At 33.6% G+C, this 20,434-nt stretch overlaps 2 protein-coding genes and 1 pseudogene across 2 annotated transcripts; 2 read left to right on the top strand and 1 right to left on the bottom strand.

Moving 5' to 3' along the window:
* Positions 1–2,025: 2,025 nt before the first annotated feature.
* LOC137965160 (MADS-box protein SVP-like) lies at positions 2,026–2,595 on the top strand. Its single transcript, XM_068811541.1, has 2 exons — positions 2,026–2,169; positions 2,230–2,595. The coding sequence occupies exons 1-2, from the start codon at positions 2,026–2,028 to the stop codon at positions 2,593–2,595; spliced, it is 510 nt and encodes a 169-aa protein (XP_068667642.1).
* A 6,690-nt stretch (positions 2,596–9,285) lies between these two features.
* LOC137965159 (protein IQ-DOMAIN 33-like) lies at positions 9,286–11,385 on the bottom strand (annotated as a pseudogene).
* Positions 11,386–12,083: 698 nt separating this feature from the next.
* On the top strand, positions 12,084–12,764 carry LOC137965158 (MADS-box transcription factor 2-like). Its single transcript, XM_068811540.1, has one exon. The coding sequence runs from the start codon at positions 12,084–12,086 to the stop codon at positions 12,762–12,764; it is 681 nt and encodes a 226-aa protein (XP_068667641.1).
* The last annotated feature ends 7,670 nt before the right edge of the window (positions 12,765–20,434 follow it).

Below are 20,434 nucleotides of genomic sequence, written 5' to 3'. Positions count from 1 at the left end.
AAAACCTAAAGTAAACCACTAGAAATTGAATCAAAATGGAGATCAGAAATAATCGACCTATCTTTAAAAAATTAAAACTTGTATAGGTACTGGGAAAGATTAATCTTGCTGACTAATAACTTGTGGGCAGTCCTCTTCTACATAATTGCTCATTTTATTCATTTTATTCACTTTAGGTCGAACAAGTGAAGATTATTTAATCTCTATACATTTCTTAGTAGTGGTGCTGACGTGTCTAGGCAATACATGTATCACTACAGTGTCTATGTATTCATTAACTGGTTGACCAGAAGAAATCATGTAGCCATCCTTGAATTTCATAGATTTGGCAAGATAGGCACCTCACCATCGCAGTTGTAAATAATTGACATTTTTTTCATTTCAAACGTGTTAGAAAATATACCAAAAATTGATAAAAAGATAGGAGATAGAATTTCCCTCATCCGGACATCAAACTTGACAAATGGTTAATTAGTGGTTGCATTAGTCTAGAAAAACAAATGTCATTCTAAAGTAAACCAAGGGTCATATTGTTATTTCGTTAAAACCTTTTTATTTTGAAAGACTATATATCTATCTATTTCTAGCTATATATCCATATTATCTAATCTAATATATATGTTAATGGAATAGGGGTCAAGTTTTTCTCAGAAACTAGCTGAGATGGCAAATGCTCTCTGCCCCCTCAGCCTCTTTAAACAAACGGGAGTCGAAAGATAAGAGGAAGAGAAGCTCGTAGAGAAAATCGATATCGTTAGACGGAAATCCATATTTTGGCACTATCTTCCTCAAAGAATCTCGATGCATGTCCAAAGGTGAATGAGGATTTTTATAGTAGAACGCTCTATGGAGGAGCAAATGAAGATAAAGACATCTCATGACATCAATAATCCTCAATCCCCTTTAATTTTGGTAGCATATGCCAAATAGTTTGCTAGCTACTAGGATTTTTTCGATTGAGGCGCGCAGTCAAGCAAGCTCGAGCAATTTGATTCTTGCCTAACTACTTCCAAGACTTTACTTTGCTGGTAATTTTTCCATTTGCGGCCTGATTGCAGCTACAATTTCCATGACAAAGGAGTCTTGGGACTTGGCTCACTGTAGCATGGATTATTGTACAGTAGAATGCTCATTGTGAGTTCCTTCGTCCCGCTTCTTTTCATCTTTCTTTTGTTTGTAAGACTGAAGGGAGCTCTTAGATTTGACAAAGATTCAATTATTGAATGAATAAAGACAATTATCAAGTAATTTTTTGGGATTTCCTTTAAAGTTCAAAAGGCTGAACAGAAAAAGAAACAGGGAACCAAGGCAGCAAAGCAAGAGAAATGTATGGAGTAGGATATTTTGAAGTAAGAAGACTTTCTTTCGCCTCTCTTTATGTTCTCTTTTTCCTTAATGATTTTGTTATGCAACTTGTATTGGACGTAAAGGAGAGAAATTTTCACAACAAAGTATGAGAGGATGAATTGAACCACATTTTACATTGATTTAAGAGTAGTATTTATACACAATTTATAACAGAAATCTCTTCATCCAAAGGGTACAAAACATCCAACCTATGTCTACAAACTTCATAAAGTTGTATATGGTCTCAAACAGGCTCCATGGGTTTGGTTTCATAAACTGCATCAATTTCTTGCGGGTTCAGGTTTCAAGAATTATCACTCTCATACTTCCCTATTTACTCTCAATACTGGCAAGTATGTTCCGTTTCTATTGGTGTATGTCAACAATATTATCATTACTGGTAATAGTGATGATCATATTTCTCTTGAGCAAGATCCTGTCAGTTATTATCAGGATTTTATCAAGGCTCACACAAGCTACTGCAAGACAACTCATTTCCTAATGAAAGACAACCCGACTTCCTAGATTTTTTATCAGACAAAATAAATGAAATAAACAGTAAATTTTTTTTGTGTCTTTGTAAAGAAATCAGTTGTTTCTTTAACAGAGAGAAATTTTCAGCGAGTGCAGAGAAAGAAAAAAAGTGAAAGAATTGGGATGTGAAAGAGAAAGCTGGAGATGAAGAAGATTGAGAATCGACAAGCTTCACAAGTCACCTTCTCCAAGCGGAAGAAGGGACTGTTCAAGAAAGCTGAGCAACTCTCTCTTCTAATCGGCGCTTCCATCCTCGTCGTTCCCTTCTCTCCCGCCAGAAAGCGCTTTGTCTTCGGAGACGAGGGTTTGTTGTAGCGCTATCTCGAAGGCGTGACAAACATCCCATAGGTGGTGGAAGACGAAGATCCCTTTGTCTCCTTGGACAACATCGACTTGGAGAAATGCACCATTGAAGAGCTCGAGCTTTTGATCTCCAATCTGGAGGAGGAAGAAGCCACGATACTGGAGCTAGCGGATGAATTGAATGCGACCAAGCCGGCCTCTGGGCAGCAGTTGACGTTGGAGGCTGCACCTGCTGCTGTAATTGACGGAGTGGAGGCTACCCAACTGCATCACGATCTTGAGATATTTCTTATGGATACCGAAGAAGTAGGAATTACCTCATCCGAGATTTTGCTACCATCGGAAGATTTCTTTATTGATTTGCCGCCACTGGATGTCTCCGACTACTACCTGGATTCATTCCTGCGTTGATGTTGTTTTTTTTTAATTTTTATACTATTTGATTCCTCACCATTTCTGGATTCTGGCACTGTACTTTTGTGTTTGACACATTTGGTTTTTTATTTTGTGGAGGGATGATTATACCTTATTCTAATTGATTGACTCTCAAAACTCTCTTTGGGATTGAATAATAATTCTTGCTCATTTTCGGGAAATTTTCTCCCTCTTTCACCGTTTACTTCCTCTTTACTACATTTACTTCATGGTGGCTTGTGTATTGGGAGTGGATGAAGGTTTCTGTAAATCTCTTGCCCGTCTCGAGACTAGAAGAGATGTAAATTAGTTTATATTTTTGTTAAATCATAGGTAGAAGACGATTATTAACCCTAAAACCTATCCAAAAATCTAAAGTCCAACACTAGAAATTGCATCGAAATGGACACCAGAAATAATCGACCTATCTTGCACAAATTAAAACTTGTATAGGTACTGGGAAAGATCTGGACAACCAAATGATCCCGTTTCTGAATCCGAGACAGTCACTAGATTCAGATTGCAGGACCCCTATTGAGGAGAACCGAGAACTTAATCCTTCGCACTTGTAAACTACAATTGATGTTTTTTCTCATTTCAGACGTGTCAGAAAATATACCATAAATTACAGAAAACCAGGATATAAGAGTTTACATCTTCTGGACATCAACTGTGGCAAATGGTTAATTAGTGGTTGCATTAGACTAGAAAAAAAAAAGACAATGTAAAGTTGAAGAAATTTTAGTACAAAAAGGATTTTTTTTTCTTTTTTCTCCTAGAACAGATGAGAATGCCTTCAGGATAGCTGTAGCTTCTACCAAATAACAAAGACATGGCATTGGTGTTATACAGAGTGTCATAAAGACCAAAAACCCTGGGTTTGGATTTTGGGTGGGTGAAGAAAACACCCATATCTATTCAGACACCCATTCTGAATAATCTCCTTAACTCCACCATCACGAGCATGATGAGGTACATAAATGAAAATTGGTCAATGGATCTCCTTGAGGAACTCCCTCAAAATTTTTAAGATGTAATTTTTACTGTCTTTGGACATACATTAAGGAATTCCTACGAGGGAAGGATACGAGACCTCACCATGTCACAAAGAGGACATGGAAATAGTGACTCATGTTTTGAATCCCAAGAAGGGAACCTTCTCTCGGCTCACCACAACTGATATTTTCTGGTTGATGACTATCTTCTAGAGGGTCACTCTGGATTATGGATATTTCATGGCCAATAGGATGGCCGATGTAGTTGTTAACTCAAAGGCGGGCAATCTACTATTCGCACAAGAGATTACCATCACCCTTCTCCAAAGTGGCATAGACCTCTCGAATGAGGTTTCTATGGACATGACAAGGAAGATGTCCATAAGAGAAATCAAAGTTGGAAATTTTTGGATTTGTCAAGTGGTGTGGACAGTGGATTCATTAAGAAAATATACCCAAGGAGAAAACCCCACAATAAGCCACTTCCAGAGACAAGATGAGTCTCAAGCCTCTCTAGGAACAATAAGAATTTGCAAAGGGGAAAAGAATGGAAGAGGGTGCATCATCGTCTACTGATCATCTCTCTACTCTTGTAGAAGTCATCGATGATGTTCGGCTTACTCAAGTAACAATTGTTTCCCACCATGACATGATGACACGGCTGCAAATGATGGAGCAGCAGTTTGACATCATCCTCAGTCGACTTCCGCCTTCATCCTAGTTGACCATAGGATCTACCCTTTTTTTTTCCTCCCGTGTACATGATTATACTTATATGTTTTTTGTTTGATACTTGTACACATTTTGTAATCATTGGAACTTCTTTCTAGCTTACTAAAGAGTAAAATTCATAAAAGCACTTTGAATGAAAAGGCACATGCAGATAAAAATAAATTCTTAGTTTATTTTACATAGTTTGATTTTTTTAAAATAAAATAATTTTAACATGTTTTAAATTAATAAATAATTTAAACATGTTTTTAACTTATTAATAATTTTTATAAATAATTATTTATTTAACATAGTTTATCATTATAAATGATAAAAATTACTTAATTTTATAATAACCGAATTTTTAATTTTTTTAATAGCTAAATTCTCTCTCACAAATTTGAAATCAAATAAATTGTTAAAATCTTTAATTTATATAAATAAAAAGAGGTTATTTTACATAACATTACTATGATAGATTTAATTTTTATAACATAAACTAAGATAAATTTTAAATTTTTTAAACTAATAAATAAATACATTAAATTAAGATTTTTATTTTAATTCAATATATAAATTAAGAGTACCGAGAGTTCTTTCTAGCGAACAAAAGCGTAAAATTCACAAAAGCACTTTGAATAAAAAGGCACATGCACAAAAAAATAAAATCTTAGTTTATTTTAGATAGTTTCATTTGTTTAAAATAAAATAATTATAACATGTTTTAAATTAATAAATAATTTTTACAAGTTTTAATTTATTAATAATTTTTATAAATAATTAGTTATTTAACATAATTTATCAATATAAATGATAAAAGTTACTAAATTTTATATAATCCGTATTTTTAATTTTTTAATAGATAATTTATCTCACACAAATTTGAAATATAATAAATTGTTAAAATCCTTAATTTATATAAATAAAAAAGAGGTTATTTTACATAAAATTACTCTGATAGATTTAATTTTTATAAGATAAACTAAGATAAATTTAAACTTTTTTAAACTAATATATAAATTAATAAAATTAAGAGTTTTTAATTTAATTAAATATATAAATTAAGAGTACCGAGATTTCTTTCTAGCGTACGAAAGCGTAAAATTCACAAAAGCACTTTGAATCAAAAGACACATGCAAATAAAAAAAATCTTACTTTATTTTAGATAGATTGATTTGTTTAAAATAAAATAATTTTAAAATGTTTCAAATTAATAAATATTACTTAATTTTATAATATCCGCATTTTTAATTTTTTAATAGCTAAATTCTCTCTCGCAAATTTGAAATCAAATATATTGTTAAAATCCTAATTTTATATAAATAAAAAAGAGGTTATTTTACATAAAATTACTATGATAGATTTAATTTTTATAAGATAAACTAAGATAAATTTTAAATTTTTTAAACTAATAAATAAATACATTAAATTTATATTTTTTAATTTAATTAAATATATAAATTAAGAGTACCGAGAGTTCTTTCTAGCGTACGAAAGCGTAAAATTCATAAAAGCACTTTGAATCAAAAGGCACATGCAGATAAAAATAAAATCTTCTTTTATTTTAGATAGTTTGATTTGCTTAAAATAAAATAATTTTAACATGTTTCAAATTAAAAAATAATATTAAAATTTTTTTAATTTATTTAATAATTTTTTTAAATAATTAGTTACTTAACATAATTTATCAATATAAATGATAAAAATTACTTAATTTTATAATATCCGTATTTTTAATTTTTTCATAGCTAAATTCTCTCTCACAAATTTGAAATCAAATAAATTGTTAAAATCCTTAATTTATATAAATAAAAAAGTCGTTATTTTACATAAAATTACTCTGATAGATTTAATTTTTATAAGATAAACAAAGTTAAATTGTAAATTTTTTAAACTAATAAATAAAGTTATTAAATTATGATTTTTTAATTTAATTAAATATATAAATTAAGAGAACCGAGAGTTCTCTCTAGCGTACGAAAGCGTAAAATTCACAAAAGCACTTTGAATCAAAAGGCACATGCAGATAAAAATAAAATCTTAATTTATTTTAGATAGTTTCATTTGTTTAAAATAAAATTTTTTTAACATGTTTTAAATTAATAAATAAATTTTACTAGTTTTTAATTTATTAATAATTTTTATAAATAATTATTTATTTAAATTAATTTATCAATATAAATGATAAAAATTAAAAAAATTTATAATATCCGTATTTTTAATTTTTTATTAGCTAAATTCTCTCTCACAAATTTTAAATATAATAAATTGTTAAAATCCTTAATTTTTATAAATAAAAAAGAGGTTATTTTACATAAAATTACTCTGATAGATTTAATTCTTATAAGATAAATTGAGATAAATTTTAATTTTTAAAAACTAATAAATAAATACATTAAATTAAAATTTTTTAATTTAATAAAATATATAAATTAAGAGTACCGAGAGTTCTATATGGCGTATGAAAGAGTAACATTCACAAAAGCAATTTGAATCAAAAGGCACATGCAGATAAAAATAAAATCTTCAAATATTTTAGATAGTTTGATTTGTTTAAAATAAAATAATTTTAATATGTTTTAAATTAGTAAATAATTTTAACAAGTTTTTAATTTATTAATAATTTTTATTAATAATTAGTTATTTGACATAATTTATCAATATAAATGATAAAATATACTTAATTTTTTAATTTCCGTATTTTTAATTTTTTAATAGCTAAATTCTCTCTCACAAATTTGAAATCAAATATATATTTAAAATCTTTAATTTATATAAATAAAAAAAGGTTATTTTACATAAAATTACACTGATAGATTTAATTTTAATAAGATAAACTAAGATAAATATTAACTTTTTTAAATTAATAAATAAATACGTTTGATTGAGATTTTTTAATTTAATTAAATATATAAATTAAGAATAGTGCGAGTTCTTTCTAGTGTACGAAAGCGTAAAATTCACAAAAGCACTTTGAATCAAAAGGCACATGCATATAAAAATAAAATCTTAGTTTATTTTAGATAGTTTGATTTGTTTAAATTAATAAATAATTTTAACAAGTTTTAAATTTATTAATAATTTTTATAAATAATTAGTTATTTAACATAATTAATCAATATAAATGAAAAAAAAGAATCTTAATTTTATAATATCCTTATTTTTAATTTTTTAATAGCTAAATTCTCTCTCACAAATTTGAAATCAAATGTATTGTTAAAATCCTTAATTTATATAAATAAAAAAATTGTTAAAATTACTTAATTTACTAGGTACAGTGATAGATGTCATATTCTGACATGAGAACTAGGTTAATTATAATAGAATAACCTTTATAATTGTGTTATAGGTGGTTATTTATCAGTTTTCAAATGAAATGAGCATTTATTGAATTTGGCATTAATCACTGTCGATATTGCATATTTTTCTCTCCTGAATTATATTTCATTGTTTTTAAGGTTTATTTTTTCCTAAAATGCTTTTTATAGATTCAATTATGGAATTTCAGGAGAATTTTGGTGGAGAAGGAGATATTTACCAAAATGCCCTTAGTGAAATGGAGGTGATTTTTAGGTCAAATCGTTTTAAAATAAATAAGAGGGTATTAAAGGGAAGAGGGGTGTCGACGAGAGTAGGAGCGTAAAGAGAAAACAGAAGGAGCGTAAAGAGAAAACAGAGGGTGCGTCGACCAGAACAAAGCACTGGAAACAGGGGAGACCCGAGAGGAGTTTGCCACCGTCGTCCACCGTCGTCCACCACCGTCCAGCAACCGAGAAAAAACCCGAGGAGAGCTCAAGAGAGTCTCCGTCGAGGTGAGTTCGACAGTTGCCGCTCGCCAAGCCGAGAAGTGACCCGAGAGGGCTTCTCCGGTGCCACTTCCGCTTTCCGACTATCCTCCGGTGTCTATTACATATTTTCGACCATTCCCGGAGCTATTCCGACTCCGACCGAGACTCGAGAGAGCCGGTTAGAGAACGTAAGCTCTGTTTCGTTCTTCGCCAGACGTTACCTTCGTCCGTCGGCTTCTAACCTTCGTCGCCGGCATCGTCTCTACCTCCGGCCACTCACTCTTGCTACCCGAAGCCATTAATCTCGGGAAATTACAGCACCCGTGAGAACGAGTTGCTGACCGAGCGAGAGGAAGAAGAAGGGGAGTAGTTCATAATATTTGAATTTCATTTTTTATATAGTTTGAACTTAAGTTTTGAATGTTTATTGAATCTGATTTGATAATTAATGTTTATTGAATATTTGTTTTTCGGATATTTGATTAAATTAGCTAATTAGGGTAAGATTATAATTGAGGTTGGATTTTGGTATTTTAATCCGATTTCTGTCTTTCACTCTAACGCAAGGATTGAGAAATCGGATCTGTGGTTACGTGGCGCTCGAGAGAGGCACGAATTACCGTAAAATCCAAAGTTGACGTTTCCTGTTGTGCAGGTAGTTAACCAGATGATTACTTAATAATTTAGGATATAATTAGTGTTTAGTTAATATTAATTCATCATATTTGGTTAGGCTAGTTGACTGAAGAATACACAAAATTCAGTCCTCCCTGTGGATATCACCCTCGCTTCCCGCTAAATTACATGAACGATTCGTACGCTTGCAAGGTATTAAAACTGATGTAACTAAATTTTACATCATGGAGCTAATATCATTAAGAGTATATGACCATCTTAGGCGCTCGTCCACACAATTAATCTTAGGATTTCACTGTGAATAGATCGTGAAAGAACCCAAAGTCTCCAAGAAATGGTAAATGCTGATGGTTTCAACTTATTTAAACAGACCTTTCTCAAGATTCAATCCCCCATCATTTCCTATTAAAGGGTAAGAAGCACTGGTTAGCAATTCTTCCTTGTATTAACTTCTTAAGCTCAATATTTTTAACATCTATCAGTAAATGGAGTACGAAAGAGATCTAATGAAATGGCCCCGTCTAGTTTGCTTCTGTCCTGAGATGCATATCTTATACACTGATTAATAACTGATTTCCAGGAAAGCAGATGAAGGGACTCACCAACAACATGTTTTGTCATAATCTTTCATGGAGAGTCAGTGAGTATACTGTATTAAGTGACATTGACTTCAGTAGAGACTCCAGCAACCATTCGATGCAAATATAAGTTTGTCAAAGTATAATATGTGAGAACCAAGGAGTGCAGCTACTGTACCTTGGTTGGCGCTGTTGTGTGTTGGCAACTTGGCACTGTCTTTCGTCTTGACACAGTTCTTGCTGCTTTGAGCCTGTTTGCACAGTGGTCCATGTCCATCATTACTGGTTTCTCCATTTACTATCACACCATCCAGTCCAACTGTTATTTCATTGGATCCGCAGCTCTACTTTTCTTCTCCTCCCACATCATCTTTCTTCTTGGTATTGAATGAAGCTTGATGACTGTAGTGAGTTGCTTCTTAGATCTTCAACAGAGGATTCTGGCTGGCAGGTTGCCGTCCACCTCTCTAACCAGCTCCATCCCCAAGTTGGGTTGCCTGGAGTCTGATTGGGCTTGTTTCTTTTTGGATGTACATGTTCTTAGCTGTCAAGAAGTAGAACATTTGGATACTTGAGTCTTTACTCTGAACATACACAGAAATTAGAGTCGATAAGTCGAAAATAAACAGATCAGTGTCCTTGAGAAACCTAGACTTACCTGTTGTGAAAATGCATAAGCCAATGCTCTCTCACGCCTTGTTGTTACCTCCAGGCCTGTCTTGGATTCTTAACTTTGCTATATTGCTACTCACTGTGCTGTCGTTCCATTCTTCCTTCGCATGGCATCATTCAAGGTGAACAATTTTTCTAAAAATTCAATTTTCTTTTCGTTCATTTGTTTTTGACAATCACGCTGGTCTGAGTTGAAATACCAATTCCAAACAAGTTATATAATTCTATCAGCTTGCAAGTATTTTACCATCTGCTATTCTGGGCCTTAAATCTATTAGATTGAACTAACTCTTACTCAATTGGTCATCTTCTCCTTGAATATAAATAAAAAAATTCTATTAGACAGAACTATTCGATGGAGACAATTCCAAGTTATGGCTACTTCTAGAGTGGCAATTTCAAAAGTACCATCAGCTTACCTATCGGCAGTTCCTATCTGTTAGATCCCAATATATGTGTTGACAACTTGTTTATATGCCTACTACAGAAATCAGATTTCTCATTTCCTAGTATGATTGCTTATGTTATGAGTTCACTTCAATTTACCCAAGTATTATTTAAGAGGAATAGAGACAGAACTTTTCATAATTAAATAATAGTTTTACATGTGGTTCGACAAAATTTTGATGTCATACTATGAAATATACATGCAGAACTTTCCCTTTAAGGTCTCAAGCAGGCAGTGTAGTTTCAATTTACATGTACATGTCAGTTTCAAGTGAGAAGAGTTGGCATGTGTAATACCTTCTGCTTGGAGATTTGGGTTTTGGACTTCTGATGTACTCGAGGATGAAAAGGGGCAGTTTCATGTATTTTTCAGTTGAAGCACCAGTTTCGACTTCAACTGATGTGCCTCCAGACTCGGTGAATGGTTTGCTTTCTTCACTACTCTCCCTTTTACAGAACCCTCTGGTTTCTTGGAACTGACGCCTGGCCTGATAGAAAGACAGCAGCAAAATGGCTTTTCAGAATCACCCAAGTAAAGTCACTAAAAAGAAACCCTTGACTTGAAAATCCAACAAGATCAGTTAGCCTCATTGTGGATAGGTGAAACTCTGAAAGTCTTGAGTCAGCCACTTCTTAAGGGCATGCCTCTTGATGTTAGACCATCAGAATTTCTTTTCCAAGAGGCTATTTCTTTCAGCATGACTGTCAACCAATTGCCCAATTTAAGAATCATGCTGCATAATTTCTATTGGATTACATCATTTATGATGCTAATACCTAGATGGCTTTTGTAGCTATTAGTAGATACAATGTTTAGGAAGCATAAGCAAACCAGAATGCCGACTGGATAACTATAGCTGCATCATCTTTCTGTGAGCATCATGCTTGGTTGACGTCTTCTCTTTCTGTAATTTGTTCTTCATAAGATTCAGACTGTATTTCTTGATGAATTTCTTCATCCTTTATTGGCTCTGTTGTGAGTTGCCTCGGAACTCCTTACAGAAGCAGAATCCTCCCCTGCAAGAACTGAATTTACTTCGTCCACTCCCAACTCTTCTTGTCCATCGCAATGCTCTTAATCTGCTAAAATCAAATAAATGTCACTCTATTTAACATAAAAATGTGCCAAGTAACAAAGTCTACAATGTCAGAAAATCTTCAGTCATATGAAGACAAAAACTACAGAAACAGGACAAATGCTCCAAAAGTTCGGTATAGACCTCACAGTTAGAAACAGCCGGAAGATTAAATTCTTGACTCATTTTCGTAAGATTTACCGGGCAAAACTACACAAAAATGCGACTCTTCTTACAGCCATACGGTTTAACTTGCTGAAACCGTTGTATTTCAAAACCGTTGTGTCTGTTAGGACAGCAAAGACGATAATTACCTGGATTCAGTTTATGCCCCGAGATTACGATTACAACCCTGAGATTATTAAAACCAAATCTCTTGTGCAAGATCCCGTCAGTTATTATCCGGATTTTATCAACGGTTTCAAGCTACTGCAAGACAACTCATTTCCTACTGCCTTCCTAGATTTTTTATCACACAAAATATATGAAATAAACGGTAAAGAAATCAGTTGATCTGCTATGTTATTTCTTTAACAGAGGGAAATTTTCAGCGAGAGCAGAGAAAGAAAAAAAGTTAAAGAATGGGGATGGGAAAGAGAAAGCTGGAGATGAAGAAGATTGAGAATCGACAAGCTTTGCAAGTCACCTTCTCCAAGCGGAAGAAGGGACTGTTCAAGAAAGCTGAGCAACTCTCCCTTCTAACCGGCGCTTCCGTCTTCGTCGTTGCCTTCTCTCCCGCCGGCAGGCCCTTTGTCTTCGGAGACGAGGGTTTGTTGCAGCGCTATCTCGAAGGCGAGACGAACATCCCAAAGGCGGTGGAAGACGAAGATCCCTTTGTCTCCTTGGACAACATCGACTTGGAGCAATGCACCCTTGATGAGCTCGAGCTTTTGATCGCCAATATGCAGGAGGAAGAAGCCACGATACTGGAGCTCGCGGACGAATTGAATGCGACCATGCCGGCCTCTGGGCAGCAGTTGACATTGGAGGCTGCACCTGCTGCTGTAATTGACGGAGTGGAGGCTACCCAACTGCACCAGGATCTTGAGATATTTCTTATGGACACTGAAGAAGAAGGAAATACCTCGTCCGAGATTTCGCTACCATCGGAAGATTTCTTTAATGATTTGCCGCCACTGGATGTCTCCGACGAAGATTTCTTTAATGATTTGCCGCCACTGGATGTCTCCGACGAAGATTTCTTTAATGATTTGCCGCCACTGGATGTCTCCGACTACTACCTGGATTCATTCCTGCGTTGATGTTGGGTTTTTTTAATTTTTATACTGTTTGGTTACTCACCATTTCTGGGTTCAGGCACTGTATTTCTGCTGTTTCACACGTTTGGTTTTTTATTATGTAGAAGATGATTCTAATTAATTGACTCCCAAAACTCTCTTTGGGATTGAATAATAATTCTTGCTCATTTTCACCCTTTGCTTCTTCTTTACTGCATTTACTTCATGGCTGCTTGTGTAATGGGAGTGGATGTAGGTTTCTATAAATTTGTTGCCCGTCAGGAGACTAAGAAGAGATGTAAATTAGTTTATATTTTTCTTATATCAAAGGTAGAAGACGATTATTAACCCTAAAACCTGTCCAAAAACCTAAAGTACAACACTAGAAATTGAATCAAAATGGACACCAGAATTAATCGACATATCTTGCACAAATTAAAACTTGTATAGGTACTGGGAAAGATTAATCTTGCTGACTAATAACTTGTGGGCAGTCCTCTTCTACATAATTGCACATTTTATTTATTTTATTCACTTTAGGTCTAACAAATAAAGATTAATTAATCTCTACGCATTTCTTAGTAGTAGTGCTGACGTGTCTAGGCAATACATGTATCACTGCAGTGTCTATGTATTCATTAACTGGTTGACCAGAAGAAATCATGTAGCCATCCTTGAATTTCATGGATTTGGCACGATGGGCACCTCACCATTGCAGTTGTAAAAAATTGACGTTTTTCTCATTTCAGACGTGTTAGAAAATATACCATAAATTGCTGAAAAGATAGGAGATAGAGTTTCCATCATCCGGACTTAAAACTTGACAAATGGTTAATTAGTGGTTGCATTAGTCTAGAAAAACAAATGTCATTCTAAACATATTGTTATTTCATTAAAAAAATTTTATTTTGAAAGACTATATATCTATCTATTTCTAGCTATATATCCATATTATCTAATCTAATATATACGTTAATGGAACAGGGGTCAAGTTTTCCTCATAAACTAGCCGAGATGGCAAATGCTCCCTGCCCCCTCAGCCTCTTAAACAAACGAGAGTCGAAAGATAAGAGGAAGAGAAACTCGTAGAGAAAATCAATATCGTTAGATGGAAATCCATATTTTGGCACTATCTTCCTCCAAGAATCTCGATGCATGTCCAAAGGTGAATGATGATTTTTACAGTAGAACGCTCTATGGAGGAGCAAATGAAGATAAAGACATCTCATGACATCAGTAATCCTCAATCCCCTTTAATTCTGGTAGCATGTGCCAAATATTTTGGTAGCTGCTAGGATTTTTTCGATAGAGGCGTGCAATCAAGCAAGCTCGAGCAATTCGATTCTTGCCTAACTGCTGCCAAGACTTTACTTTGCTGGTAATTTTTCCATTTGCGGCCTGATTTCAGCTACAATTTCCATGACAAAGGAGTCTTGGGACTTGGCTCACTGTAGCATAGATTATTGTACTGTAGAATGCTCATTGTGAGTTTCTTCGTCCCTCTTCTTTTCATCTTTCTTTTGTTTGTAAGACTGAAGGGAGCTCTTAGATTTGACAAAGATTCAATTATTGAATGAATAAAGATAATTATCAAGTGATTTTTTGGGATTTCCTTTAAAGTTCAAAGGCTGAACAGAAAAAGAAACAGGGAACCAAGGCAGCAAAGCAAGAGAAATGTATGGAGTAGGATATTTTGAAGTTAGAAGACTTTCTTTCGCCTATCTTTATGTTCTCTTTTTTCCTTAATGATTTTGTTACGCAACTTGTTTTCGACATAAAGGAGAGAAATTTTCACAACAAAGTATGAGAGGATGAATTGAACCACATTTTACATTGATTTAAGAGTAGTATTTATACACAATTTATAACAGACACCTCTTCATCCAAAGGGTACAAAACATCCAACCTATGTCTACAAACTTCATAAAGTTGTATATGGTCTCAAACAGGCTCCATGGGCTTGGTATCATAAACTGCATCAATTTCTTGTGGGTTCAGGTTTCAACAATTTTCACTCTCATACTTCCCTATTTACTCTCAATACTGGCAAGCATGTTCCGTTTCTATTGGTGTATGTCAACAATATTATCATTACTGGTAATAGTGATGATCGTATTTCTCTTGAGCAAGATCCTTTCAGTTATTATCCGGATTTTATCCAGGCTCAAACAAGCTACTGCAAAACAACTCATTTCCCATCCAAAAACCTAAAGTAAACCACTAGAAATTGAATCAAAATGGACATCAGAATTAATTGACCTATCTTTCACAAATTAAAACTTGTATAGGCACAGGGAATGATTAATCTTGCTGACAAATAATTTGTGGGCAGTCCTCTTCTACATAATTGCTCATTTTATTCATTTTATTCACTTTAGGTCGAACAAATGAAGATTATTTAATCTCTATACATTTCTTAGTAGTGGTGCTGACGTGTCTAGGCAATACATGTATCACTACAGTGTCTATGTATTCATTAACTGGTTGACCAGAAGAAATCATGTAGCCATCCTTGAATTTCATAGATTTAGCGCGATAAGCACCTCACCATCGCAGTTGTAAATAATTGAAGTTTTTTCTCATTTCAGACGTGTTAGAAAATATACCATAAATTGCTAAAAAGATAGGAGATAGAGTTTCCATCATCCGGACATCAAACTTGACAAATGGTTAATTAGTGGTTGCATTAGTCTAGAAAAACAAATGTCATTCTAAAGTAAACCAAGGGTCACATTGTTATTTCGTTAAAACCTTTTTATTTTGAAAGACTATATATCTATCTATTTCTAGCTATATATCCATATTATCTAATCTAATATATACGTTAATGGAACAGGGGTCAAGTTTTTCTCATAAACTAGCTGAGATGGCAAATGCTCCCTGCCCCCTCAGCCTCTTAAACAAACGGGAGTCGAAAGATAAGAGGAAGAGAAGCTCGTAGAGAAAATCGATATCGTTAGACGGAAATCCATATTTTGGCACTATCTTCCTCCAAGAATCTCGATGCATGTCCAAAGGTGAATGAGGATTTTTATAGTAGAACGCTCTATGGAGGAGCAAATGAAGATAAAGACATCTCATGACATCAGTAATCCTCAATCCCCTTTAATTCTGGTAGCATATGCCAAATATTTTGCTAGCTACTAGGATTTTTTCAATCGAGGCGCGCAGTCAAGCAAGCTCGAGCAATTCGACTCTTGCCTAACTGCTGCCAAGACTTTACTTTGCTGGTAATTTTTCCACTTGCGGCCTGATTGCAGCTACAATTTCCATGACAAAGGAGTGTTGGGACTTGGCTCACTGTAGCATGGATTATTATACAGTAGAATGCTCGTTGTGAGTTCCTTCGTCCCTCTTCTTTTCATCTTTCTTTTGTTTGTAAGACTGAAGGGAGCTCTTAGATTTGACAAAGATTCAATTATTGAATAAATAAAGACAATTATCAAGTGATTTTTTGGGATTTCCTTTAAAGTTCAAAAGGCTGAACAGAAAAAGAAACAGGGAACCAAGGCAGCAAAGCAAGAGAAATGTACGGTGTAGGATATTTTGAAGTAAGAAGACTTTCTTTCGCCTCTCTTTATGTTCTCTTTTTTTCTTAATGATTTTGTTATGCAACTTGTATTCGACATAAAGGAGAGAAATTTTCACAACAAAGTATGAGAGGATGAATTGAACCACATTTTACATTGATTTAAGAGTAGTATTTATACACAATTTATAACAGAAATCTCTTCATCCAAAGGGTACAAAACATCCGACCTATGTCTACAAACTTCGTAAAGTTGTATATGGTCTCAAATAGGCTCCATGGGTTTGGTATCATAAACTGCATCAATTTCTTGTGGGTTCAGGTTTCAAGAATTTTCACTCTCATACTTCCCTATTTACTCTCAATACTGGCAAGTGTGTTCCGTTTCTATTGGTGTATGTCAACAATATTATCATTACTGGTAATAGTGATGATCATATTTCTCTTGAGCAAGATCCTGTCAGTTATTATCCGGATTTTATCAAGTCTCACACAAGCTACAGCAAGACAACTCATTTCCTAATGAAAGACAACCTGACTTCCTAGATTTTTTATCAGACAAAATAAATGAAATAAACATTAAATTTTTTTTGCGTCTTTGTAAAGAAATCAGTTGTTTCTTTAACAGAGAGAAATTTTCAGCGAGTGCAGAGAAAGAAAAAAAGTGAAAGAATGGGGATGGGAAAGAGAAAGCTGGAGATGAAGAAGATTGAGAATCGACAAGCTTCGCAAGTCACCTTCTCCAAGTGGAAGAAGGGAATGTTCAAGAAAGCTGAGCAACTCTCCCTTCTAATCGGCGCTTCCATCCCCGTCGTTTCCTTCTCTTCCACCGGCAAGCGCTTTGTCTTCGGAGACGTGGGTTTGTTGTAGCGCTATCTCGAAGGCGAGACGAACATCCCATAGGCGGTGGAAGACGAAGATCCCTTTGTCTCCTTGGACAACATCGACTTGGAGCAATGCACCCTTGATGAGCTCGAGCTTTTGATCGCCAATCTAGAGGAGGAAGAAGCCACGATACTGGAGCTAGCGGACGAATTGAATGCGACCAAGCCGGCCTCTGGGCAGCAGTTGACGTTGGAGGCTGCACTTGCTGCTGTAATTGACGGAGTGGAGGCTACCCAACTGCATCACGATCTTGAGATATTTCTTATGGATACCGAAGAAGTAGGAATTACCTCATCCGAGATTTCGCTACCATCGGAAGATTTCTTTATTGATTTGCCGCCACTGGATGTCTCCGACTACTACCTGGATTCATTCCTGCGTTGATGTTGGTTTTTTTAATTTTTATATTGTTTGATTCCTCACCATTTCTGGGTTCTGGCACTGTACTTCTGTGTTTGACACATTTGGTTTTTTATTCTGTAGAGGGATGATTATACCTTATTCTAATTGATTGACTCTCAAAACTCTCTTTGGGATTGAATAATAATTCTTGCTCATTTTCGGGAAATTTTCTCCCTCTTTCACTGTTTACTTCCTCTTTACTACATTTACTTCATGGTGGCTTGTGTATTGGGAGTGGATGAAGGTTTCTGTAAATCTCTTGCCCGTCTGGAGACTAGAAGAGATGTAAATTAGTTTATATTTTTGTTAAATCAGAGGTAGAAGATGATTATTAACCCTAAAACCTATCCAAAAATCTAAAGTCCAACACTAGAAATTGCATCGAAATGGACACCAAAAATAATCGACCTATCTTGCACAAATTAAAACTTGTATAGGTACTGGGAAAGATCTGGACAACCAAATGATCCCGGTTCTGAATCTGAGACAGTCACCGGATTCAAATTGCAGGACCCCTATTGAGGAGAACCGAGAACTTAATCCTTCGCACTTGTAAACAACAATTGATGTTTTTTCTCATTTCAGACGTTTCAGAAAATATACCATAAATTTCAGAAAATCCAGGAGATAAGAGTTTACATCTTCCGGACATCAACTGTGGCAAATGGTTAATTAGTGGTTGCATTAGACTAGAAAAAAAAAAGACAATGTAAAGTTGAAGAAATTTTTGTACAAAAAGGATTTTTTTTTCTTTTTTCTCCTAGAATAGATGAGAATGCCTTCAGGGTAGCTGCAGCTTCTACCAAATAACAAAGACATGGCATTGGTGTTATACAGAGTGTCATAAAGACCAAAAACCCTGGGTTTGGGTTTTGGGTGGGTGAAGAAAACACCCATATCTATTCAGACACCCACTCTGAATAATCTCCTTAACTCCACCATCACGAGCATGATGAGGTGCATAAATGAAAATTGGTCAATGGATCTCCTTGAGGAACTCCCTCAAAATTTTCAAGATGTAATTTTTACTGTCTTTGGACATACATTAAGGAATTCCTACGAGGTGAGGATACGAGACCTCACCATGTCACAGAGAGGACATGGAAATAGTGACTCATGTTTTGAATCCCAACAAGGGAACCTTCTCTCGGCTCACCACAACTGATATTTTCTGGTTGATGACTATCTTCTAGAGGGTCACTCTGGATTATGGATAACTCAAAGGCGGGCAATCTACTATTCGCACAAGAGATTACCATCACCCTTCTCCAAAGTGGCATAGACCTCTCGAATGAGGTTTCTATGGACATGACAAGGAAGATGTCCATAAGAGAAATCAAAGTTGGAAATTTTTGGATTTGTCAAAGTGGTGTGGACAGTGGATTCATTAAGAAAATATACCCAAGGAGAAAACCCCACAATAAGCCACTTCCAGAGACGAGATGAGTCTCGAGCCTCTCGAGGAACAATAAGAATTTGCAAAGGGGAAAAGAATGGAAGAGGGTGCATCATCGTCTACTAATCATCTCTCTACTCTTGCAGAAGTCATCGATGATGTTCGGCTTACTCAAGTAACAATTGTTTCCCGCCATGACAAAACGACACGGCTGCAAATGATGGAGCAGCAGTTTGACATCATCCTCAGTCGACTTCCGCCTTCATCCTAGTTGACCATAGGATCTACCCTTTTTTTTTTCTCCCGTGTACATGATTATACTTATATGTTTTTTGTTTGATACTTGTACACATTTTGTAATCATTAGAACTTCTTTCTAGCGTACTAAAGCGTAAAATTCATAAAAGCACTTTGAATCAAAAGGCACATGCAGATAAAAATAAATTCTTAGTTTATTTTAGATAGGTTGATTTTTTTTAAATAAAATAATTTTTACATGTTTTAAATTAATAAATAATTTAAACATGTTTTTAATTTACTAATAGTTTTTATAAATAAATATTTATTTAAAATAATTTATCATTATAAATGATAAAAATTACTTAATTTTATAATAACAACATTTTTAATTTTTTTATAGCTAAATACTCTCTCACAAATTTGAAATCAAATAAATTGTTAAAATCCTTAATTTATATAAATAAAAAGATGTTATTTTACATAAAATTACTATGATAGATTTAATTTTTATAACATAAACTAAGATAAATTTAAAATTTTTTAAACTAATGAATAAATACATTAAATTAAGATTTTATATTTTAATTCAATATATAAATTAGGAGTATCGAGAGTTCTTTCTAGCGAAAGAAAGCGTAAAATTCACTAAAGCACTTTGAATAAAAAGGCACATGCACAAAAAAATAAAATCTTAGTTTATTTTAGATAGTTTCATTTGTTTAAAATAAAATAATTTTAACATGTTTTACAAGTTTTAAATTTATTAATAATTTTTATAAATAATTAGTTATTTAACATAATTTATCAATATAAATGATAAATGTTACTAAATTTTATAATATCCGTATTTTTAATTTTTTAATAGATAATTTCTCTCACACAAATTTGAAATATAATAAATTGTTAAAATCCTTAATTTATATAAATAAAAAAGAGGTTATTTTACATAAAATTACTCTGATAGTTTTAATTTTTATAAGATAAACTAAGATAAATTTAAAATTTTTTAAAATAATAAATAAATTAATTAAATTAAGAGTTTTTAATTTAATTAAATATATAAATTAAGAGTACCGAGAGTTCTTTCTAGCGTACGAAAACGTAAAATTCACAAAAGTACTTTGAATCAAAAGACACATGCAAATAAAAAAATATTACTTTATTTTATATAGATTGATTTGTTTAAAATAAAATAATTTTAAAATGTTTCAAATTAAAAAATAATTTTAACATGTTTTAAAT

This window comes from Aristolochia californica, unplaced genomic scaffold (assembly GCF_029961685.1).
Source record: "Aristolochia californica isolate CCGP_79_NKW_82.1479 unplaced genomic scaffold, dmAriCali1.0.hap1 SCAF_5, whole genome shotgun sequence".
Taxonomy (NCBI): Eukaryota; Viridiplantae; Streptophyta; class Magnoliopsida; order Piperales; family Aristolochiaceae; genus Aristolochia; species Aristolochia californica.
Note: the sequence above shows the minus strand (reverse complement) of the source record. Positions and strands in the feature narration are given on the sequence as shown.

What these genes read in the sequence shown, in the direction of transcription:
- LOC137965160 (XM_068811541.1), top strand. Translation starts at nt 2,026, where the DNA reads ATGAAGAAGATTGAGAATCGACAAGCTTCACAAGTCACCTTCTCCAAG. An exon ending in CTCCCGCCAGAAAGCGCTTT is followed by an intron (nt 2,170 to 2,229) that starts GTCTTCGGAGAC and finishes AACATCCCATAG; the next exon opens with GTGGTGGAAGACGAAGATCC.
- LOC137965158 (XM_068811540.1), top strand. Translation starts at nt 12,084, where the DNA reads ATGGGGATGGGAAAGAGAAAGCTGGAGATGAAGAAGATTGAGAATCGA.